This window comes from Physella acuta, unplaced genomic scaffold (genome assembly GCF_028476545.2).
Source record: "Physella acuta isolate Inbredline_101_S28 unplaced genomic scaffold, ASM2847654v3 ptg000135l, whole genome shotgun sequence".
Classification (NCBI taxonomy): domain Eukaryota; kingdom Metazoa; phylum Mollusca; class Gastropoda; family Physidae; genus Physella; species Physella acuta.
The window spans coordinates 200,063-223,270 of NW_026731654.1; the positions used below are offsets into that span (position 1 = coordinate 200,063).

At 37.0% G+C, this 23,208-nt stretch overlaps 1 protein-coding gene across 1 annotated transcript in view; it reads right to left on the bottom strand.

Annotated features, from left to right (window-relative positions):
* LOC131935194 (LIM homeobox transcription factor 1-beta) overlaps nt 1-23,208 on the bottom strand; it is a 79,317-nt gene that overhangs the window by 53,617 nt on the left and 2,492 nt on the right. Inside the window, exon 2 of the mRNA XM_059291568.1 lies at nt 7,102-7,268. Within this exon, the coding sequence (XP_059147551.1) occupies nt 7,102-7,183 (82 nt within the window). The 5' untranslated portion in view covers nt 7,184-7,268. The remainder of the gene's footprint in view (nt 1-7,101; nt 7,269-23,208) is intronic.

Consider the following 23,208-nt stretch of genomic DNA (forward strand, 5'->3'; position numbering starts at 1 on the left):
TTTAATCCACCACTAACTCCAACATTAATACGCTTAACATTTCACATTTACTTGACCTGATAATCTGGGTTTAGTTCACCAAAAATTTAATTCACCAAATAGTTCACATTTACTTTACCTGATGCTCCACCTATCCCCCACCTACTACCCTGATATCTTAACCCCATCCCACCTGATATTTTAACTCCACCTCACCTGATATTTTAACGCCACATGATGATTTAACTCCACCCACTTGATATTTTAACCCCACCCCCACCTGATATTTTAACTCCACCTCACCTGATATTTTAACGCCACCTGATATTTTAACTCCACCCACTTGATATTTCAACCCCACCCCCACCTGATATTTTAATCCCACCCCACCTTATATTTTAACTCCACCCACCTGATATTTTAACCCCACCCACACCTGATATTTTAACCCCACCTGATATTTTAACTCCACCCCACCTGATATCTTAACCCTACCCCACCTGATATTTTAACCCCACCCACCTAACATTTAACTCCACCCACTTGGTATTTTAACCCCACCCCACCTGATCTTTTAACCCCACCTGATATTTTAACCCCACCCCACCTAATATTTTAACTCCACCCACCTAACATTTAACTCCACCCACTTGATATTTTAACCCCACCCCACCTGATCTTTTAACCCCACCTGATATTTTAACCCCACCCCACCTGATATTTTAACTCCACCCACCTAACATTTAACTCCACCAACTTGATATTTTAACCCCACCCCACCTGATCTTTTAACCCCACCTGATATTTTAACTCCACCCACCTGATATTTTAACCCCATCCCACATGATATTTCCCCTATATAAGACACCAGACTTATATATTTGATACCCTCTAGTCCCAATCTAATTAACTGGCAATTTTCTACTTAAAATTTTCCAATATGTGAAAATCTTTAGGCCACATTTTCAAGTCGTTTAACTTTCCATCTTGACTTTCTCCCGTGAATTCATTCCCCGCCCTGTATATTTTCTCAGCTGCGTTATTTTATCAAGCTGAAATTTTAAGTCTGTATTTTAAAGGCATTGAAAGTTCCGAGACTTTTAAGTCATAAATATTCACAGGCCGTCAGTTTAAAGCGGTATTCTCAGCCTATGAATTCTTCTAGCAGTATTGGGAAAATATAACGTACATTATTTGGGCAAGTTTTCTCTGAGAGTGAGAATTTCAAAACCCATTCAATCGACGTTAATTAGATTAATTGCTTTTGCGGCATCGTCATCCATAAAGTTAATCAGTGAAAAATTAATTAATATCATTTTAATAAAACTGTTTTGATTTTAACAGCCAGCGTACCATTTATTTCTCGCTCTCCCATCAAAGGATCTCCGTTTAGAATCGGAACTCGCGAGGAAAGACATTAGTCTACCTGGACACGTTTGACGGTTCTCTAGCGCTCTAGCTATTCGCCGGACAAAAGAGCCAGCGTTTCATGGGGCTCCGTCGTGCGAGCCGTTATGAGGGTCGTAAAGAAGGAATTTGTGTGCGTGGTCGAACACCCCGCATGGACCGTATCTCAGTCGGGGGAGTGGAAAAAATGAGGTAATTAAATGAAAACAAGCAGGGTTGGGGGGGGGGGATGAACAGAAGAAGGGGGAAGGAAAAGGAAAAAAGAAAACAAATACTCGGGCATGACGAGGGGCGTTTTGTTAAGAGTAAATTGCGTTATAATTAATGGCGGATCTAGGGTAGGTGCGAAACGGGGCTGCCCCACCCCCGCCTATCAGGTGTAATTTTCTTTACGTACTTGCTAGGATTTTCTCACGAAAAATTTCTGAACGAGAGGAAGGTAAAACAAAGATCTCGATACTGTTACTCTACAAGGCTCAGGACTTTTACAGATATTTTTCTCCGGTGAGATAAAGGGGGGGGGGGAACTTGAAACTTCCGGAGAGGTAGACGCTAGATAAAATATATATTTCCTATAGGCTACAAATTACATATTCTCTATTAAGTTAGGATGGAGGGGGAAGGGCGGGGTACGTACAATTGTAAAGAATGTCTATTATTATTCGCAAGTATAATTATAGAAAAATTCATGGAAAAAAATTATTAAGGTTAAACAACCATAATATATACAGACTGATATCTATGAAATAACTATCCAAATAGCATATCAAAATAATACAATTTTGAGCTTGTATTAGCACTTGTATATATCTTAGAGATTTAGCACGATTTAGTAGGATCTATAAATTAAAAGAAAAATTCAGACATTTAGACAGATTGGAAATGTACAAAGTTTGTTTTCTTTTTAAACAGGAGAAGTGTATCAACATAGATGACGATACGATGGTAAAATTTACTAGTCACTCGTCGTCGATATTTTTTTAAATCGAGAAAAAGTCAGGTTTTCACTTAGGTTGTAAGTATTCGTCAAATAAATCATTTTCTTTCAGTCTTTAGATAATTTCAGAACACGAGAACCTGTATATGGCTATAAATAATGTCGGATGCGTTCTAGGTGGGACTTATTGCAGCCATTTTTGTGGATTGTTGTCTAGCCTTTTAAGACGAGTTTTTTTTTCGAATAAATTTTGACGTTATTAAGTACAACATTTTATCGCTTTGTTTTTAGATAGCCTACATTTTACCAGCATCTATATTTTTTTCATTGTTTCTATCACAAGATGGGAACCTTTTTTTTTAATGAATTCGACGTCGTTATGTTATTTAATTCTTTGCTGTTTTTTTTTTATACATTTAGCAGCATCTATATTTTTTTTTAATTCTATTTACGTCACAAAATGGAAACCTTTTTTTTTTCGAATGAATTCGACGTCATTATGTACATTTTATTTCTGTTTTTTTTATACATTTTGCAGCATCTATATTTTGTTTTCGTTCTATTAACATCACAAAATGGAAACACTTTTTTTTAATGAATTCGTCGTCATTATGTAGATTTTATTTCTTTGTTTTTTAAAATACATTTTGCAGCATCTATATTGTTTTTTCGCTCTATTTCCAACACAAAATGGATACCCCAACACGTGGCTCCCTACCACACAGTAGGACGGCACTCCATCATAAAAAAATACATCAATAACAATTACGACATATTAGAACCTCTCATGCGTGGCCGAGTGGACAACAAATATTAGTCACGTGACCGACACGCGCGCACGAGAGTGTGTGACGTCACGGTACAGCAACAGGTGCGCGTGCTGGTTATTGCGCCCTCGAGTGGCGCGCCGTCGTTACGGTAGGAGGGGGGGGGGGGAGCGAGGGAGGGGGGTGCAGTGACAGGCTGATTCTCGTGTAAGATAGGCACGTGCGAGATTTACCTGTAAAAAAAATAAAGCCGAGGACATTTAGATGGTATCTGGGAGTTGGGGGGATAAAAAAGGGATTCTATTGTACGGTGCTGTGTTAAAAAATACGTTCAAAGGGAGGTAGGGAGACGGCTAGAGAGGGGGTGAAAATATAATAAAATTTAAGTAGAAGTTAGAGGGGACATTATGCAGTAAAGTTGATGGGGGGGGGTGAGGGCATGTTTGTATAGGGAGCGGGGGGCTGGGGGGGGGGGAGACTGATAAAAGCGGGGCAGGGTTTGGTTGTGGATTTTGACAAGGTAAAAAATATATCGATGTAGATTGTTTTCATGATACAGATCAGGGGTGTTGATAATCTCTCTCTCTGTATATATATATATATATATATATATATATATATATATATATATATATATATATATATATATATATATTTTTTTTTTTATTTATTTATTTATTTATTCATTTATATATATATATATATATATATATATATATATATATATATATATATATATATATATATATATATATATATATATATATATATATATGTGTGTGTGTGTGTATAGAGGACAAATGCAGTAAGTCCACTTTTTTGTGAAATCGATGTACTTTTCTACTTTTACTGTCAATATAATAAGCTATAAGTAAACTCATGTACAATGTTTGAAAAGTAGAACGCACATATTTTATGTATGTTTAAACGTAATATGTTGCACTATTTTCTTATTGGAATGTGATTTATAAACTCATTTATCTCGAGATGACGTTTTTTGGACACACTGCATTTGGTTTCTACACCTCGATTAATATGAACTCTCCTCAACACAGATGTACCACTTAAAGCTAGTGCATCATGCGATACTTTCTAATTCCCTTTCTAACAGGTCAACTACTTCTAAATAGGCATTTCTATTACAGGCATTTCAGTGGAAGTCACACTAGTTTATACTTTTTTTTGTGTAAATTATTGTAGCTTCTTGTGAAGAAAATATAGTTCTGTCCAAATATACTTTGTCTTCTACGATCGCTATTTACAACCAGGTTTTTAAATTACTATGATATTTGTTTTCCTTTGTGACGAATAGATCAATAAAAGAAATAATAAGGAGTGGGTGGGGCCAGGTTGATGATGGTAGTTAAGATATCAGAAAGCAACATTAAAAAATACAACTTTTTCCTATCATGGTGGGGAAAGTGTTACGCGAGTTAAAACAAGAAACACAACTCACAACAAAGAAAACAAATTAATGTATAGCAATGTTCAATGTGTTTCATACGGTCATAAAGACAATTACACTGTCCCTTAGTCAACTGTCGACAGCTATTAGCTACGCTACATATATATATATATATATATATATATATATATATATATATATATATATATATATATATATATATATATATATATATATATATGTATATGTATATATATATATATATACATATATATATGACACACACACATATAAACTTTAGAACATCTGCTTTTGAAAAAAAAAAAAAGCCACGTATGGGCATCAATCCCATAAGCACTTCACATCAAAGCCCTATTCATACGCCGCTGGTACCCCCACTATGCACTGTCCCGCATCGACACCTCTGACCAATTAAGCACCGCTGGCGGCACCCCTCTCCCCCCCCCCCCCCCAACACCTCACCGCATGTAACCTGGTGTAGATTTACAAAGCAACTCCCGCAGTAAATCCCACCTCTTTACAGCCTGTATATGTCATACAAGTCGCAGCTGAGGCTCATTTTTTTTACCTCTGTCCAGCTGTTATACATGGATTAATATACCCTGGTATACACATCCATGGATATCCAACCCCTACCTAGCAACACATTTAACCCCCCTCCCCTCCCCACAGTGTTATCAGATACCCCTATCACTAGAGGGCGAACCTCTCGCTAATCCCGTACAAAATCACAGCTCTCGGCCGCCATGTTGTCACGCGAGAGCGAGATGTTAGCACGAGATATGAGAGCTGATAGCGCTGGAGTGATGTCATAGAGGGCCGATTCTCTGACAGCTGGATCGAACCCAACCTAAGCCAACCCGGGCACTCACGCTCTACCTATATATATATATATATATATATATATATATATATATATATATATATATATATATATATATATATATATATATATATATATATATATATATGAATGTGTGTGTGTGTATATATATACATGTACTGATGTTGTAACTTACGTCTCCTTCAAAATACATACAATCATCTACACACATCAATTCAATACGTGCACACACACGCATACACACTCACGCACACACATATATATATAACCTATCTATATATTCAGCCTATATATCGTCTATATAGCCTATATATCTAAGCATGTAGATAAAGAAATGGACAGATCGACAGATAAGATAAGATACTTTCTTTGATGTATCGCCATTTTTTAAATCCATTCACCAACCCACACCTCTCTGCTCTCGACTTCCGTCTGACGGGCATTATGGGACTATTTTTCTACTCTCGGTCCTATCCTTTTATCTTATTGTTGTCACCCCCCCCCCTCCCACGGTTCCGTCCCGATGTTTAACCTAATTTAACCTCGTTTAACCTCGCGACGAAACCCCCCAGCCAGGGTGTGGGGGTGGGGTGTGGACACTAGGCCGGTATCAAATCTGTTTGCATGACACTTGAGGGGTTTTGTGGTTTTCGGACGCCCCGCTTTGAAGTCCCAAGTTGAAATAAAAAATGGCGATGGATATTTAGGAAAGAAGAAAACCCAGGTGATTTGAAGTAAGAAAAGCGTAGGGATACAATTAATGTAGCCAAATAGACCACCGCGGAGGGGAAAATATGAAACGCTGTTAAAAAAAACTGTTGATATCGCACCATATTATTTTACTAAAAATTAGGAAAATGTTCAGATGAATTGTTTTTTAGATATTCACTATATGCTATAACAATAAGAAATGTTTATTTTTTAAATAACATTTATAAACTCCATATAAAGCAAGGCTGTATAAGACATCAACACACACACACACACACACACAATACACACTGCCAACCCAAGGCCGTAAAAGGCACCAACCGTCCTACACTACCCCCCCCCCCCACCAATCCACACTACAATCCGTCTATATAAAGCACTGTCGGTGAAATAGAACCCATCCACTCCCATCCCACAGACTTTCGAAGGCACCAAGCGTCAAACACCCCTCGCTACCCCAACAATCCACTCAACCAACTCCCAGGCCGTGTAAGACAAAAACCGTCACCCCATCCCCCATCGAATCAATCCACACTACAAACCCGAATCTATATAAAGCACAAAAGGTCAAATACCACCTCTATCCCGTGGTGTTAAAGGCACAATCCACCTAATACCACCCCTCCCACCCAAGGCTGTAGAAGGCACCAACCGTCAAATACCAACCCTCCCCCAAGGATATAGAAGGCACCAACCGTCAAATACCACCCCCTTCCACCTGGATGAAGAAGGCAAATACCACCCCCTCCCCCGGCCTGTGGAAGGCACCAACCATCAAATACCACCCCTCCCCCAATGATGCAGAAGGCACCAGACTTCAAACACCACCCCCTCCACGGGCTGTAGAAGGCAACAACCGTCAAATACCACCCCCTCCCCTGGACTATAGAAGGTACCAGACGTCAAATACCACCCCCTCCCCTGGACTATAGAAGGTACCAACCTTCAAATACCACCCCCTCCCCCGGGCTGTAGAAGACCCCTCCCCCGGGGTGTAGAAGGTACCAGACATCCACTACATGGTACTCACCAGTCGAGAGAAAATCCGTGTGAAAGTTGGGGATCAGCTTCGTTGCCAGGGACAATCCACTCTCCATACAGTACGCTCGCATTGATAGGTTTAAGTGGGGTTCGAACCTGGTGCGCGAGGTTTGGTGGAGTGGGGTGGGGGGGGGGGGGGATTTAGGCTTGTGACATCTGGGGAGATAAGATTGAGATAAAGGTTAGTGGTGGTGGTGTAGAGTTGTGGTGGTGGTGTAGGGTTGTGGTGGTGGTGGTGTAGGGTTAGTGGGGGTGGTGTAGGGTTAGTGGTGGTGTAGGGTTAGTGGTGGTTGTGGTGGTGTAGGGTTAGTGGTGGTGGTGTAGGGTTAGTGTTGGTAGTGGTGGTGTAGGGTTAGTGGTGGTGGTGTAGGGTTAGTCATGGTGGTGGTGTAGGGTTAGTGGTGGTGGTGGTGTAGGGTTAGTGGGGGTGGTGTAGGGTTAGTGGTGGTGTAGGGTTAGTGGTGGTTGTGGTGGTGTAGGGTTAGTGGTGGTGGTGTAGGGTTAGTGTTGGTAGTGGTGGTGTAGGGTTAGTGGTGGTGGTGTAGGGTTAGTCATGGTGGTGGTGTAGGGTTAGTCCTGGTGGTGGTGGTGTAGGGTTAGTGGTGGTGGTGGTGGTGTAGGGTTAGTGGTGGTGGTGGTGTAAGGTAAGTGGTGGTGGTGGTGTAGGGTTAGTGGTGGTGGTGGTGTAGGGTTAGTGGTGGTGGTGGTGTAGGGTTAGTGGTGGTGGTGGTGTAGGGTTAGCGGTGCTGGTGTAGGGTTAGTGGTGGTGGTGTTGTAGGGTTAGTGGTGTTGTTGGTGTTGGTGTATGGTGTAGGGTTAGTGGTGCTGGTGGTGGTGGTGGTGTTTAGTGGTGGTGGTGGTAGTGGTGGTGTTGGGTAATGGTGGTAGTGGTGGTGTAAGGTTAGTTGTGGTGGGTGTTGGGTCAGTGATTGAGGGTGTTTGAGTAAAGTTAATGGTGGTGGTGTAGGGTTAGTTGTGTCGGCGTTGGGTTAGTAATGGTGGAGTAAGATTAGTTGTGGTGGCGTAGGGCTGGTGGTAGTGGTGGTGGTGGAAGGTTACTTGTGGTTTTGGTGGTGTGTGGTGGTGTGTGGTAGTGTGTGGTGGTTGTGTAACGTTAGTGGTGGTAATTGCGTTAGGTTAGTTGTGGTGTATGGTTAGTGATGGTGTAGGCTTAGCGGTGGTTTGAGAGTAGTATTATTGGTGTTGCGTTAGTAGTGGAGGGTGGTTGTGTACGGTTAATTGTGGAGGTGAAGGGCTTAAGCAAAATAAAACAGAAGGTTGATGTAAAATAACAGGACAAAATAGTAAAATTCCTCATTAAATTAACATAAACAACAGGTACGTTTATTTTTAAAAATCTAAAATTGTCTTTTGCAGTTTACTTCTGCTGATAGCACTTCTTCATCGTGACGACACAACTAAAACCACAACCTTGACATTGAAGCCAGTTTTTGACCTCATAATTGTAAACTTAACGCCATCAAACAATTTATTACATAGGATGGTACTGCAATTTATTTTAGAAATATATGACCGTGCCGTAAATCATCTAATATTATAAGGTATTGTAAATTATCTTATTTTGAAAAGTAGTGTTAATTTCATTCTGATGGTAAATTATCTTTTTTAAGGGGTGTGATAAGTACGGTAAAGTATCTTTTTGATGAAGGTAAAGTATCTTATTGAGAGAGGTAAAGTATCTTTTAGAGAGAAGGGCAATACATAGTTATTTTCTATTGAGGAACGGTAAATTGATGACTTACTGGAAGTACGGTAATTCTAATTTTAATGGAAGAACATTGAATTATTATTTTTGGTAAAGTACGGTAAATTGTCATTTTGTGTGAAGTACGGTAAATTGTCATTTTGTGTGAAGTACGGTAAATTGTCATTTTCTGTGAAGTACGGTAAATTGTCATTTTGTGTGAAGTACGGTAAATTGTCATTTTGTGTGAAGTACGGTAAATTGTCATTTTCTGTGAAGTACGGTAAATCGTCATTTTTTTTTATTTTTTTTTTTTTAATTCTATTAGGTACTTTGAACAACTTGTTTCGATAAAATGTTTTATTTCATTGAAAAACTTGGCTTCAGTTAATAACGGCCATTCATCTCACTAAACAAATAATGTGTGTATTTTTTCTTAGCAAAAAGGTCAATAAATTATATATGAATTTAAACAAAAGGATTATGTATAGAGTATAGACACAGTGCACGTTACCATCTTTTGAAACGAATGCATACATAGGCGCTAAGACCACAAGTCTTCATCGGACAAAAAAAAACAACTAAACAACAACAACAAATCGTTTTAAACAGGAGCGCTCATAGAATAAAGAGCATGTAAATATATGTTAATATATCTTGCCATATTAAACCCAGTGTCGTTATCGTTGTCATTATCTGGCGCGGGATCGAATCCAGTCTGAACGCAGACTTGAATTGTAAAACGTGTGTTACTAGGTAGGCCTACCTCAGCTTTTTTTCTTACTCAACATCAAGTCATTTATGGGAGCTGAATTTTTCCCTAAACATATGTCGTAGTTGTCGAACACATCAAAGGGAAATCACTTCCATTAAAATTTATTTTTTAAGTTCGTTAACACAAAGCGCACAATTCGAGATCGAAAAAAAATCAATAATTTTTTTTAAGGTTTGTAGAACTTAAAGCGGAAAAAAAAGTCTTTTGTTGAGGAAGAGAATGTTAAAGTACTTAAGGGGAGATAGCTCTTGATTGTGTGACGACGCAGCGAACAGGGGACATCTGTTGCATAGCACACCTCAGCACGCGATTCCCCTGGGGAGGGGATGGCGCGTACGGTGGGAGGGGGGGGAGGTGTGAAAGACAAGGTTTAATGAAATACCGGACGAGGATCAATATTTATATTGCTGTGTAGGGGGAGTGGGGGGGGGGGGGTAGATGAAATTACAGTAGAGACGGCGGGTGGGGCATGGACGAAAAATCATGTTCAATTTGTTAAGTAAACAAAGAGTGGGATGATGTTCGATTTGTTAAATAAACAAAGTGTAGATGATGTTCAATTTGTTAAGTAAACAAAGAGTGGGATGATGTTCAATTTGTTAAATAAACAAAGTGTAGATGATGTTCAATTTGTTAAGTAAACAAAGAGTGGGATGATGTTCAATTTGTTAAATAAACAAAGTGTAGATGATGTTCAATTTGTTAAGTAAACAAAGAGTGGGATGATGTTCAATTTGTTAAATAAACAAAGTGTAGATGATGTTCAATTTGTTACGTAAACAAAGAGTGGGATGATGTTCAATTTGTTAAATAAACAAAGTGTAGATGATGTTCAATTTGTTAAGTAAACAAAGAGTGGGATGATGTTTAATTTGTTAAATAAACAAAATGTATGTGATGTTTAATTTGTTAAATAAACAAAATGTATGTGATGTTTAATTTGTTAAATAAACAAAATGTAGATGATATTTAATTTGTTAAATAAACAAAATGTATGTGATGTTTAATTTGTTAAATAAACAAAGTGTAGATGATGTTCAATTTGTTAAGTAAACAAAGAGTAGATGATGTTTAATTTGTAAAATAAACAAAGCGGTAGATGCTGTTTAATTTGTTAAATAAACAAATGTAGATGATATTCAGTTTGTTAAATCGACAATATGTAATATGTTAAAGAATGAATTATGTATGATGTTAATGTGTTAAATAAACAAAGAAAAGATGATGTTCAGTTTGTTAAAATATGCAAAGAGTAAATGTTAATTTGTTTAAAAAACAATGACTGGATAGTATTAAATGTGTTTAATAAACAAAGAATAGATGATGTTTAGTTGTTTTTTTTTATTTAGTTAACAGAGTATATATTATTTTAATATTGTCACATAAAGGGTATATGTTGTTCTGTTTGTTAAATAAACCGGGAATATATGATGTTGAGTATGTTAAATAAATAAAGGTAAAATGCCGATGTTAATTTTGTAAATAAATAACGGGTATAACTTTTTCTTTATTTAAAATGTAAACAGGGAATAGAGGGATGTTATTGAGGGGTGGCTTAGTGGTGAAGCGCTAGACTGCTAACCCGATAATTTCGAGTTCCTTTTATATGCCGAACTCTGATGAGTACCTAACTCACGTTAGGAAAAGTAAAGATGGCTGGGCATAGTGTTGACCACATTTTCCCTTTATATGCCGAGGTCGAGAAACACATGAACTCCACTTCATCTGGATAGTCAGGTCTAAAGAGGAATCTTTATTCATTTGTATTCTATTTTTATAACTCAACATAAAATAAAGAAAAAATGTCTTAAACTCTTCTTGTTTTTAAATACATTCTAAATACCTTGCTGGTAAAAAAAATGTATTTTCTACTAAAACTGTATACACCCCACATTGAACTCTACAGAACTAATTTTAAAATCTTATTTTAATTTCGATGAGAAATAATGTATTATTTTACCTGATACTTAGTTAAGTTGGTTCACCTTGAGAAAATAATAGATTAAGGGCAGAAAATAAACTATCGTGTTATAGTTTCATTTTTAAATGTAAAGCGAGAGAGGATTAATCTCATTTTAGTTAGGTTTTCAATGTATAAACATTTCTATTCAAAATAGGCAGGTCATTTGTTTTTTTTTTTTATAAAATAAACCATATTTTTTGTAGAAAAATAAAGTCAAGATATTTCTTTTTACTTTGCAATCGGATTACATAATGAAGCATAGATAGACATTGATATGGATACACCTCTGACAGGTGTATAAAAATTAAACGATGCGAACTAATAAGTATATACAGTAACTCCGTGGAAACAGTGAAGTTTGTGTGACTGAGGCTAAACGAGTAGGCAGTCCTGAGCGAACTCAGCTAAAGTGGATATCTAGCATTAGTCAGAAAAGGTAAATGGGGCTTGGCATTACGCTGGATATGGGGGTGGAATGTTATTTATTCAATTAAAAACCTTACCCTGTGTGTCTAAGTCTAAGTAATTTTAATCACACGAACTGAAATTTAAATATTTATAAGGCACTTTTACATTTCAAACTCTCAAAAAAATCTTACACGAAATGTTAAATATATGGTTACAAAAACATTAAAAAGTGTAGAAAAAAAATTAATTTAAAAATAATAATAGAATATTTTTTTTTAATCCACAGAAAATTATAGTTGAAAAAAGGAACAAACAGCTGTTTACACCGGTAAAAAAAAACAGATACTACAACCTACCTCAGGACAACAACCACCCCTCCAGACCCCCCCCCCTCCCCCTTTCCCCTCTTCCTCGTTTATCCTCATTAGTCAAAAAAATTATCATACGCATTCGCCTTTATAATACCTCTCAAATAATTATTCAAAAAAACGATAATCACCGTGTGTTTTAATCTTGCATATTTACGAACTCTGTGTTGTGAGTTATCTCCCTTTACTTACCCCTCCCTCCCCACACTCGTTTGGACTAACAGGTTTTATGCAAAACAAATCCCACGTGTGAGAGGTTTCATAGGCTGATGCTTATTTGACTTTACATACTGAATAATCATCCCGTTTAGAATGTTAACATCTATTTGACTATGTTTTTTTTAACGGGACCATCTTTCTTTTGTTTCATGCTGTGATTTAAAATTCAGAAGGTACTATAAAAAAAAAAGGAAGACAAATACAAATAAGGAACGGGGTTTTTTTTTTTAGTAAGATGTGCATTACATTTTCAAATTAAGGATTTTTCGTAATACTCGTAGATAAAAAAAAAATATTTACATTCCTTAGGGTTATAATAAAGATGGTAGTTATTTTGGTCAATATCAGGCAATGTTTAATTTGAATACTTTGGGGTTAAGTAAACGTTTTTTTTTTAGAACAGCAAATGTAGTTGGAATTTGTCGTGAGTTTCTTTTTAAGACATTTAGGTCAATAGGGCAAATTCTGTAACATCGACATATAAAAAGCAATTTAAGATCTCATCTCTATCTGTAAAGGGATAAAGTGGTTGGTAGGATAAATGAAAAAGAGTTTACCTGTTACAATTACCACGGCACAATATAAAGTGAGAGTGCAGTCGGTATGGTGGGTCTTTGAAGGAGAGTTATAGATATGGGTATTGGGATAGAGTTAAGATTCTGCCTAGGATTAGGATTAGAGTTATACAGATTATCTCAGACGTTCATATGTGCATATAGAAGTTTCATTTTATACTTTATATTATCCCAAACACCCGGGTAGCGCCGGATATTGGCTGCTAGTATATATATATATATATATATATATATATATATATATATATATATATATATATATATATATATATATATATATATATATATATATATATATATTTATAACTATTGGTATAATTAGGAATATAATTACTAATCGTTCGGGCATTTCAGTAGCTTTCACTGCAAAGCAATTCCAATAAAAGTACTTTCTACTATCGTAAAAGCACGTTCCTTAACTCTTGTTTATTGCACCTGGAGTTAATCCCCCTGCTTTGTGTTACTTCCCCCTAACTGCCAATGAAAACAAGACGAGCGTACGGCGCGTTTAAAGCGGATGGTCCCGTCCAATGTCCACGGCAGAGATCTCGATGTTTACATTCTAACGGGTATTCCCGCTGGACAAACTTTTATGGGGCGCGAAGAGCTTTTGTTACGTTGTGTGGCCGGAGTCTAAAGGGAAATGATTGGACGGCCCTAATGATAATCGCTGGTTTTTATGAATGTGTGGGGTCTCTGGTATTGTTAAGCTCCCTTTAGCCCAGCGTTCGGGGATTAAGTCTACATTTCTCTTTTTTTCCCTCGTTTTCACACTGTTCTCTTTACCCACCCCATTCAGAACGAAGTTTGCAGTTGAAATTCTGTTTACTATCCTGATAGTGAAAATATTTTTAGTTGTTTACTTAAGAGAAATGTTACAGATTTTTTTTTTCGCTTTGACTTTATCAAATATTTTATTGAAATGTTTATTTTACATCTTTCTTCTACTTTTCTTTTTAAATCTTGCCTAGATTAAGTAAGCAAACTTGCCTACGCCAATCTAGACAAAAAAAATTGCTTAATATTTCTCCAATTATTGATGCCCTATTGAATCTGTCGTTTAACGACCAAAAGTATTACATTTACAAAGGTCTCTTCTCTTTAAATTTGATCATTCTTGTATAATTTTGTTTTATCTAAGAAAATATTTTTAAACTTTAAAAAATTTTAAATTATCCATATATAATTTTTCCTTTAATTTTTCCGAAACAATTAAATGTATATATGCCTAATTTTAAAAACCAAAACAAAAAGCAGTATTCAACTAAACATAATCCACCCTACCCCCACAATCCCACCCCCACCCCCAATGTACACCGTTCAGGTTCCCAACTGCGAAGGTCCCGGCACCTGTGAAGCCCCCGAAGATCACCGGCGCCCGCAGGAGACGATGCGGGTGAAAGTCCTGAAAAGCTTGGCCCGTTGTTTTATTTTTTTTCTACGGGCGCCGATGCTAGTACTGTTACGACTTGACAGTCCAACAAAGAAATAATCAATCTCAAATTTTTTTTTCCAACTGATCTCTGCTCGTCATTTGATATATGTTTTTTTTTTTGTGTTCGTATTAGTGACTTTTAATAATAAACATGATTTGTATCCAAAAAAAAATACGAAAATATCTCGGATGTATCTTTTGTTCGATCATCTCAATGGCGTAATGACGACGCGCTTAATTAAGCCAGGGACGTAGAGGAAATTGAATGAAAATGGTGCATTAAAATAAGTCCGAGCGTAGAATTAATTAAAAAAACGTCTACGTTTATTTTCGTTGTGACATAATGTCATAAAGCCAGCAATTAGTAAAGTCCGATGTTAATCCCAGGGCAGCTAGTGGAAAACATGGAAATTTATAGCTTGATCTTTCTTATTTTTTTTTTTAAATATTGCTTATATATGTAAATACCAGGTTTATGTTTTTAAGTCTTACAGTCTTTAGTGTCTGTCCAAATTTTAGTTTATAAAATTTGGGTTCTTGTAAGCCCTCGTCAGTAATGTTCCCTCCATGGGGAGTACCGTACTGTGCAACAGTGTACTATGCGTGTGCAGTGTTTTAAAAGTCGTATACAAGAATATATGTGTTTTACAAAATGGCTGCGCGACCGCACAGCTTAGAGGGAACATTGCTCATTAGGGCACACTCGGGCACAGTACTGCGGGGAGTGCTTGTGGTTATACTTTTAGTAGGATTTGAACCTTTCTTACAGTATTGTTCTCCTTAGATTTAATACTTTAATCATATTTGAACGCTTTAGACATATCTGACTGCTTCTGTGGTATTTGAACCAGAGTTTCTTCCAGGCTCAGTCGCCCCCCCCCCCCTCGAAAAAAGTCTACCGCCACCCCCCCCCCCCCCACCCCCCCCACCCCCCGAAAAAAATGGAATTCATATAGAAAATATATACTTTTTACACTGTCGTCGTCGTCGTCGCCCCCCCCCCCCCCCCCGAAAATATCAGGTGCACCCCCCAGAGAAAAAAAGTCTGGAAGAAACACTGATTTTAACGTTTCTGATTGACTTAAACGCTTCTCATGTTGATAAAACAAAGCGCTAGTTTAAGTCATATCGATAATAGCTAACTCCTAGAACTCTACTTCATCTGCCCGATCGACTATCTAGTCTGAGAAGGGTCCTTAATATTTAATACATTTAATGCAATCCGTGCGCTGTTTAGCCTACCTCGGCCTGATCCGGAGCTAATCAGAATTTTAAAGTTTAGGCTGAAGGTAAATGTAGACGTTTTAGTTACGACTAATGCTTAAGTTATAACAGGAGATAATGTGTTGTGGTTTGGGATAAATAGCGGATGAAGGAGTGCACAATTACAAGACTTTCTCTATACTTCGTAAATACGAGAAAGTAAAAAGTGAATGAACTGTTTATTATTAAAAAACAAAGATTTGATACGTTTGATAAATCGGCAACAGTGTTTTCTTAAACAAAACAAACTACCGGTTTGGACTTCCGTTTCACACAAGTCAATAGGCCAGGTGAAGTAGAGTTCATCTGTATATGTTATGTCTTGGGAGACTTGCAAAATTAATAGCTGGGGATCGGACGAAATTGAAGAAAATGGTGGAAGCTCATTGTTCCATAAGGAGCAGTGAGGACTAAGTCAATGTAAGTGATGTTATGGCGGCTTATAAAGGGATAGAGTGGTAAGCAACATTCCCTTTAAAGAGCTAAAGCTTATGTACAAAATAGATTTTATCTGCGCGGTACCTTGAAAAAACTTACACAAGTTTATTTATATTTTACAAAATGTATATTTATAACCACTGCGTGACCGCGCCTCTAAGAATGATAATTGGCGATGAGTGCGATACCCAGTCGACTTAACTTTCCATAACTAGAGTCAGATTCCGATCTAGGTGAGATGGACTCAAGAAAATATTACAGTCTCAAGCCCGGGATCCGAACTCAAGACTTTCGGGTCAGCACCAACGTTCCCGCTAACGAGTGCGCATCGTGTATTTTGTGAGCGCGGTGGTATAAAAGTCTTATACAATGATGCACGAATTTTTTAAAAAAATGACTGCACGGCATGTTCAAAACTACTACGCGGCCGCGCAACCGCGCAGTTTAGAAGGTACATTGGTCATCAAGCATGCGCGCTACTGACCGACCACATTTCTTCCACCAACAAGTGTGCCTATAATAATAACCACAGTCCGTGTTAGGTGGAACCATCTTCATCAGACAACATCATCTAAAATGTCGCCGGAGTTGACGCCGAGGGTGAAACTTGACCCTAACCCCAGCAACAGGTGTGTCTGCAGGTGGTGGCCCAAACCCACGCGTGTGCACGTGAGTGTATGACTAAGCCGGTCATCAAGAGTGAGTAAAAAAATCAGGTGTGAGATTTTGTGAAAACAGGAAAAAATGAAAATATATATTCTAGTGTCGTTTTTATTTATGTTTAAAAGTAAAAACGCTAAAATAAACGAGAAATTAATTAATTCGTTTTATGAAAAGTTTTGAAAAATTCGTGAGATTTATGTGAAAAGGGAAAAATATTATGAAAGACTGTTTTCAACACATCATGTTTTTGTTTTTTAAATTACGTTTTAATTAAGCTGAAAATTAATTCAACAACTAGTTTTTGCTAACTTTAACCAAAAGTTTTTAAATAATTATGCGGGATTCGAACCCAAGAAACTCACGGACATGATTATGACCGTATCAACAGAGCGTCTGTTTTATTTTAGATTAATTAAATGTAAATAATAAAGAAAGAAGGTTTTTCGGAAATAAAATTTAAATATCAAATATGATCTAAAAATTTAAAATTATCGATACACAACATTAGTAATTAGAATGCAGTTGATTAATTAAATAAAGAGGAGAACAAGCAGTGAAATTGTGGAATGTATAGTTAATTAAAGGAAGATTTGTATAGGGCACACTAGGAAAAGCACTACAGCAATTACCTCGGAATAAACATATCCTAACAAATAGCCCCTCACCCAATACAGATCCTAACAAATTGTCCCTCATCAGAAACAGATCATAGCAAATTGTCCCTCATCAGAAACAGATCATCACAAATTATCCCTGATCAGACACAGATTTCAACAAGATATCCACACACACAAAATTGTGACAAAATAAATATTCAGACAAATAATCTCCGAACAAAACAAATTTGAACATCGTCATATTAGAACAAATTATGGAATCAGATATGGTTCAATTATCCCACTACGGAATCAGGTTCGCACCAAATATCCCAGTACATAATCAGATTCGCACCAAATATCCCAGTACATACTCATATTCGGACCAAATGTCCCAGTACAGAATCAGATTCGAACAAGTTAGACCCGAACAGAATCAGATTCGTATCAAATATCACAGTACAGAAAAATTAAATAGCGGCACCTCTTGTAATGCATTATAATCTGTACTTATAGTTTAGAAAAGTTGTGTTATGTTGTATAAGAAAATGGATGAAGTGGAGGTCAACTAGGTGCATTTTCTTTCTTTTTTTTTTTAAAAAATAAAAATTAATAAGAAATGGCGGTAGAGTCAACGGTTTATATATTTGTGTAAATAGTTGAAAAAATGATGCGTTTCTTGTTACCGCTGAAAGTGCAGGTGAAGTAGAGTTTAACTGACCGAACGATTAACACACAGTCGAGTGCACCAGCGCTAGTCAGGCCATAGGTTGGATCCCGCATTGTTTGGCCAGACTGCTTTCAATGTGTAGAAATAAAATGTGAAAAATACCTCTGGATCTACAGCCCATTTCTAAATCATCTAAACAAATAAGTGAAAAGTCAAATATACTTTTAGACACGAAGAGCAGTAAAATTTCCATTTTTTAACGTGCCGCTCATTAAAGTGTCCCTTTTTAACGTTCCGGTCACTAACTTGTCCATATTTTAGACGTGCCGGTCAAGTAAAGTTTCCAACGTTCCGGTCACTAACTTGTCCATATTTTAGACGTGCCGGTCAAGTAAAGTGTCTATTTTTTAACGTTCCAGTCAGTAACGTGTCCATTTTTTTACGTGCCGGTCACTAACGTGTCCATATTTTAAAGTTCCGGTCACTAATGCGTCTATTTTTTAACGTTCCGGTCAACAACGTGTCCATTTTGTAACGTTCCGGTCACTAACGTGTCCATATTTTTACGTGCCGGTCAGTAAAGTGCAGTTTACTGTTATGATCTCGATATATGACTGGGTTGGGTGGATAGTCCTATACACAGGCGCCGGTATTTTTCACTTTTATTCGGGTAACTATTCATGTTGGGGAGATCAAAAGACCGTAAACTGACTTGGTGCCCGGAACTGTACTTGATGTACCGGGGAAGTAAACTGTATAAAACTTGTTGGTTTGCCACAACTCTGATTTATATATGTTGTATGTAGATATATAACAAATAACTTTCTGTATTTGGTGTATAGAATATGTGTGTGTGTGTTGATGAGTTAATGCATAGGTGTTAGACTATTAGAGAGTGTGTGTTCGTGTATTACGAAGTAAGTCTAAAAGTGTGGTTGTTGGTGAGTTAATGTCAAGGTGTTTGAATATGAGAGAGTGCGTGATAGTGTGGTACAAAGTAAGTGTAAGACTAGTAGTGTGTGTGCGTGTTTTGGTGTGTTAATGTCTCGGTGGTAGACAAACTACGAACGTGTGTATGTGTGTTCTGGTGCGTGTGTTGGTGTGTTAATGTCTCGGTGGTAGACAAACTACGAATGTGTGTATGTGTGTTCTGGTGCGTGTGTTGGTGAGTCAATGCCTAGGTATTAGACTATGAGAGAGTATGAGTTAGTGTAGTACTGCGTAAGTGTAAGATTAAGTGTGTGTGTGTGTGTGTGTTGGTGTGTAGGTGTCTAGGTGTTAGTCTAGTGTGTGTTGGTCTGTAACTACGCTGGTAGAATATGAATAGAAAAATAGAAAAATAATTAAGTAAAGTCGCGCCGCCACAAAATAATAAAATAGAAAGCTAATCTCATGATAAACAGATACCCACACAAACCTATATACACCGAACTATAAAAACAAAACGCATCAAAATCAAGAATTATCAAGGCCGAAACACATGCATCTAATATGACGAAATGGTTGCCAATAAGCTAAATAAAACTCAATGTACTGGTATCTACTTAAACGGTAAGCTCTACTTCACCTGCCCCATACGATTTGAAAGGGTACTTTACTAAATCGGTATAACGGATGGTGAATAACATATCCCATAATCAGTGGCGTAGCCAGGATCGTCTCAAGGGGGGGTCCAATTTTTACCCGGGGACACTTTCGATTTGCACCCCCCTCATACTTATATATATATATATATATATATATATATATATATATATATATATATATATATATATATATATATATATATATATATATATATATATATATATATATATATATATATATATATATATATATATATATATATATATATATGACCCCCCCCCCTAACCCCCCCTCCGCTGCCTACGCCAGTGCCCATAATTGATCTCCTCATCCGTGTTCACTAAAAGACATTGTCACCCACATTTCAAGGTGAGGTGTGGGCGGCTGTCGAGTCTAAATTGTACAAGACGGAAACTAATAGGGAAATATAAAAGAAGAAATTTAACCAAATAAAATTTACTTCCTTCGAGTTTTTTTTTAGAAATATTTAGGAACGTGTTTTATGGAACTAGTTCAAGGTGTTAGAGTGTGGTTAGCAAGCATAACAGCTGTTGAATAATTTAATGCAGAGTTTTGCAGAATGGTGACAAAGAGCCTTTTGCGTTGGTAGAATCGGCTGGGGAAAAATGAGTAAAGTATTTCCTGGTGAAAATACACACACAGACACATACACACAGACATAGAAAGACGCACACACATAGAGACACAAACACACACACAGACATACCGACAGACACACAGACATAGAAAGACACACACATACAGAGACAAACACACACACACAGGCATACATACACACATGTGGACACACATGTGGACACACATACAGACACACACACAGACAGACACAGATACCGTAGGGATTTGTTTTGAGTACGTGGAAACTACAGGTCATCTAGTGCATTTTTTTCTTTGTTTTTTTTTAATAGCAAATATAAATAAGAGAAAGCGGAAGTGTCAGCAGTTTCATCCTATATTTGTGGAAACTTCCGGAAGAATGATGAGCCTCCCCTTAGAGCCAAAATGCAGGAAATCCTCTCTAACCATTGAAAATGTAACTTTTCTGTCATTGATCCGAACCATTAAAAGATAAGGGAAGTAAAAATTTTGTATATCTTTTTCAAGGTATGATACTTTGTTACTAAGAGTAAGGTAGAGAGAAGGGTGGGGGGGGGGGTTCTTAAACACGTTAAAGAGCGCTAAAAATGGATTTACCTGCATGGATTCGATCCTATCGAAAAGTAAAGTAAAGTAAAGCTTCCCTTTCAAACCTCGGCATATGAAGAGATAGTGTGGTCAGCACTATGCCCAGCCGCCTTTACTTTCCCTAACGTGAGTTAGGTACCCATCAGGGTTGGGTGGACTCAGGAACGGTCTACTATCCTATAAATAGCGCTAAAAATAGATTTACCTGCATGGATTCGATCCTATCGAAAAACCGTTAGTTAAGTTCCGTATTCAAACCTGGCGGTATGGGGCAAGTGAAGTAGAGTTCATGTTTCTTGAACTCTGCGTATGAAGGGATAATGTAGTCAACACTATGCCCAGTCGCCTTAACGTCACCTAACGTGAGTTAACTAGGTGTCTACTCATCAAAGGTGGGTGGACTAAGGTACGCTTTCCCAACGAATTACCGTAAGCATATAAAAAAGGAAAGCAGCGTATTCTACTGAAACGTTAATTAAGGGGCGTATCTAGAGTTTCTGGTTCACATAAAACAAATATAATTCTGTCTTGCGTGATGTGATTGATAAAATAATTTTCAGCGGAAAAAAAAATTAATCTCAATTCTGGATACCAAACGAAATTTTTTTAAATTCCAGTTAAACTGGGTTAAAGGTTAATCAACGTCCATCACTGCCACTCCTTAAATACACATATACACATAAATTGTAAAGGGATGGAGTAGTCGAATGGTAGAGCACACAACTGCTCACTCAAAAGTCTCAAGTTCGAATCCGGTTTCAAGTACGTGGAACATGCCTGAGTCCACTCAGCTCTGATGGGTACCTAACTCATGTTAGGGAAAATAAAGGCGACTGAGCATAGTACTGACTACATTATCCATTCATATGCTGAGGTCGCAGAAAACAGGTGAATTCTACACGGACCGTCAAGATCGAAAGGAAACTTTACTCACACTTCAGCATTGAACTCCCACACTTACAGATTTCACACACATCTAAACAAAGACTATTTGCTTATATTGTCTACACTGGATTAGTCTAATTGGTCGTTCCAGTGGAATCTTTATAATCCAAAGCGTCATGTACTAACAAGCTACGAGCTTGTGGTATAGTTAACGCGACGACCATAACATCCACCATTCTAGTTCACGCATAAACTGTGTTCAACATTTAAAAACAAACTAAAATTCTTTCAACGTAAAAAAAAATAGCTATTTTTAGTACATTATGATAATTTTAATCTACGGGATAGATGTAATAGATCTACTGGGATTATTCGCTGCAGTGTGTTTGTGGGTATGGCGACACGGTTCACTGATCTTGGTCAAAACAGCGGAGGTAGTGGTTGTTTTTTGGTAGGTAGCGGTGTTTTACAACAATAGATATCACTGGAGATACGTATATCTATCTATATCTATCTATATATATATGGGCCTATATATATATATATATATATATATATATATATATATATATATATATATATATATATATATATATATATATATATATATATATATATATATAGGGGCCTATATATATATATATATATATATATATATATATATATATATATATATATATATATATATATATATATATATATATATATATATAATATATATATATATATATATATATATATATATATATATATATATATATATATACACACGCCTATAAATATATATTCAAGAGTAGTAACTAGATCCATCAACCCCATAGAATCACACCTCAAAAATTCCTCTCTGTTTTACTGACATAAGTGTTTCATTGATTGTGAGAGCTAGTTGCCTTTTGAAGCACAGAATAGTTTGAATAAAGGGCGTTGGCTACGAGTTGTCTTTGTATGGAACACATTGTGTGGGGAAAGAGTGTGTGTTGGTGTGCGGTTTTGTCTGAGTGTGGGAGAGAATGAGTGGGGGAGGATGTGTGTTGGTGTGTGTTTTTGTCTGAGTGTGAGACAGAAAGTGTGGGGGAGAGTACGTGCATGTGTGTTTGTGTGCGAGTGTGTAAATGTGTCGGTGTGTTACTTATAGTTATTGTCTGTGGGTCGGAATATGATAGTGTGTGTGTGTTGTATGTGTTTGTTTTGGTGTTAGAGAGAAGGAGGGAGAGTATGTGTGTGTTGGTTTATATTTATGCTAGTGAAAGCTCCAAATGGTTATCGCGATAAACCAAAACCCATAATACATGTTGTTATGATTAATCGACTATTTAGGGTTTGGCTCTATTATAACAACG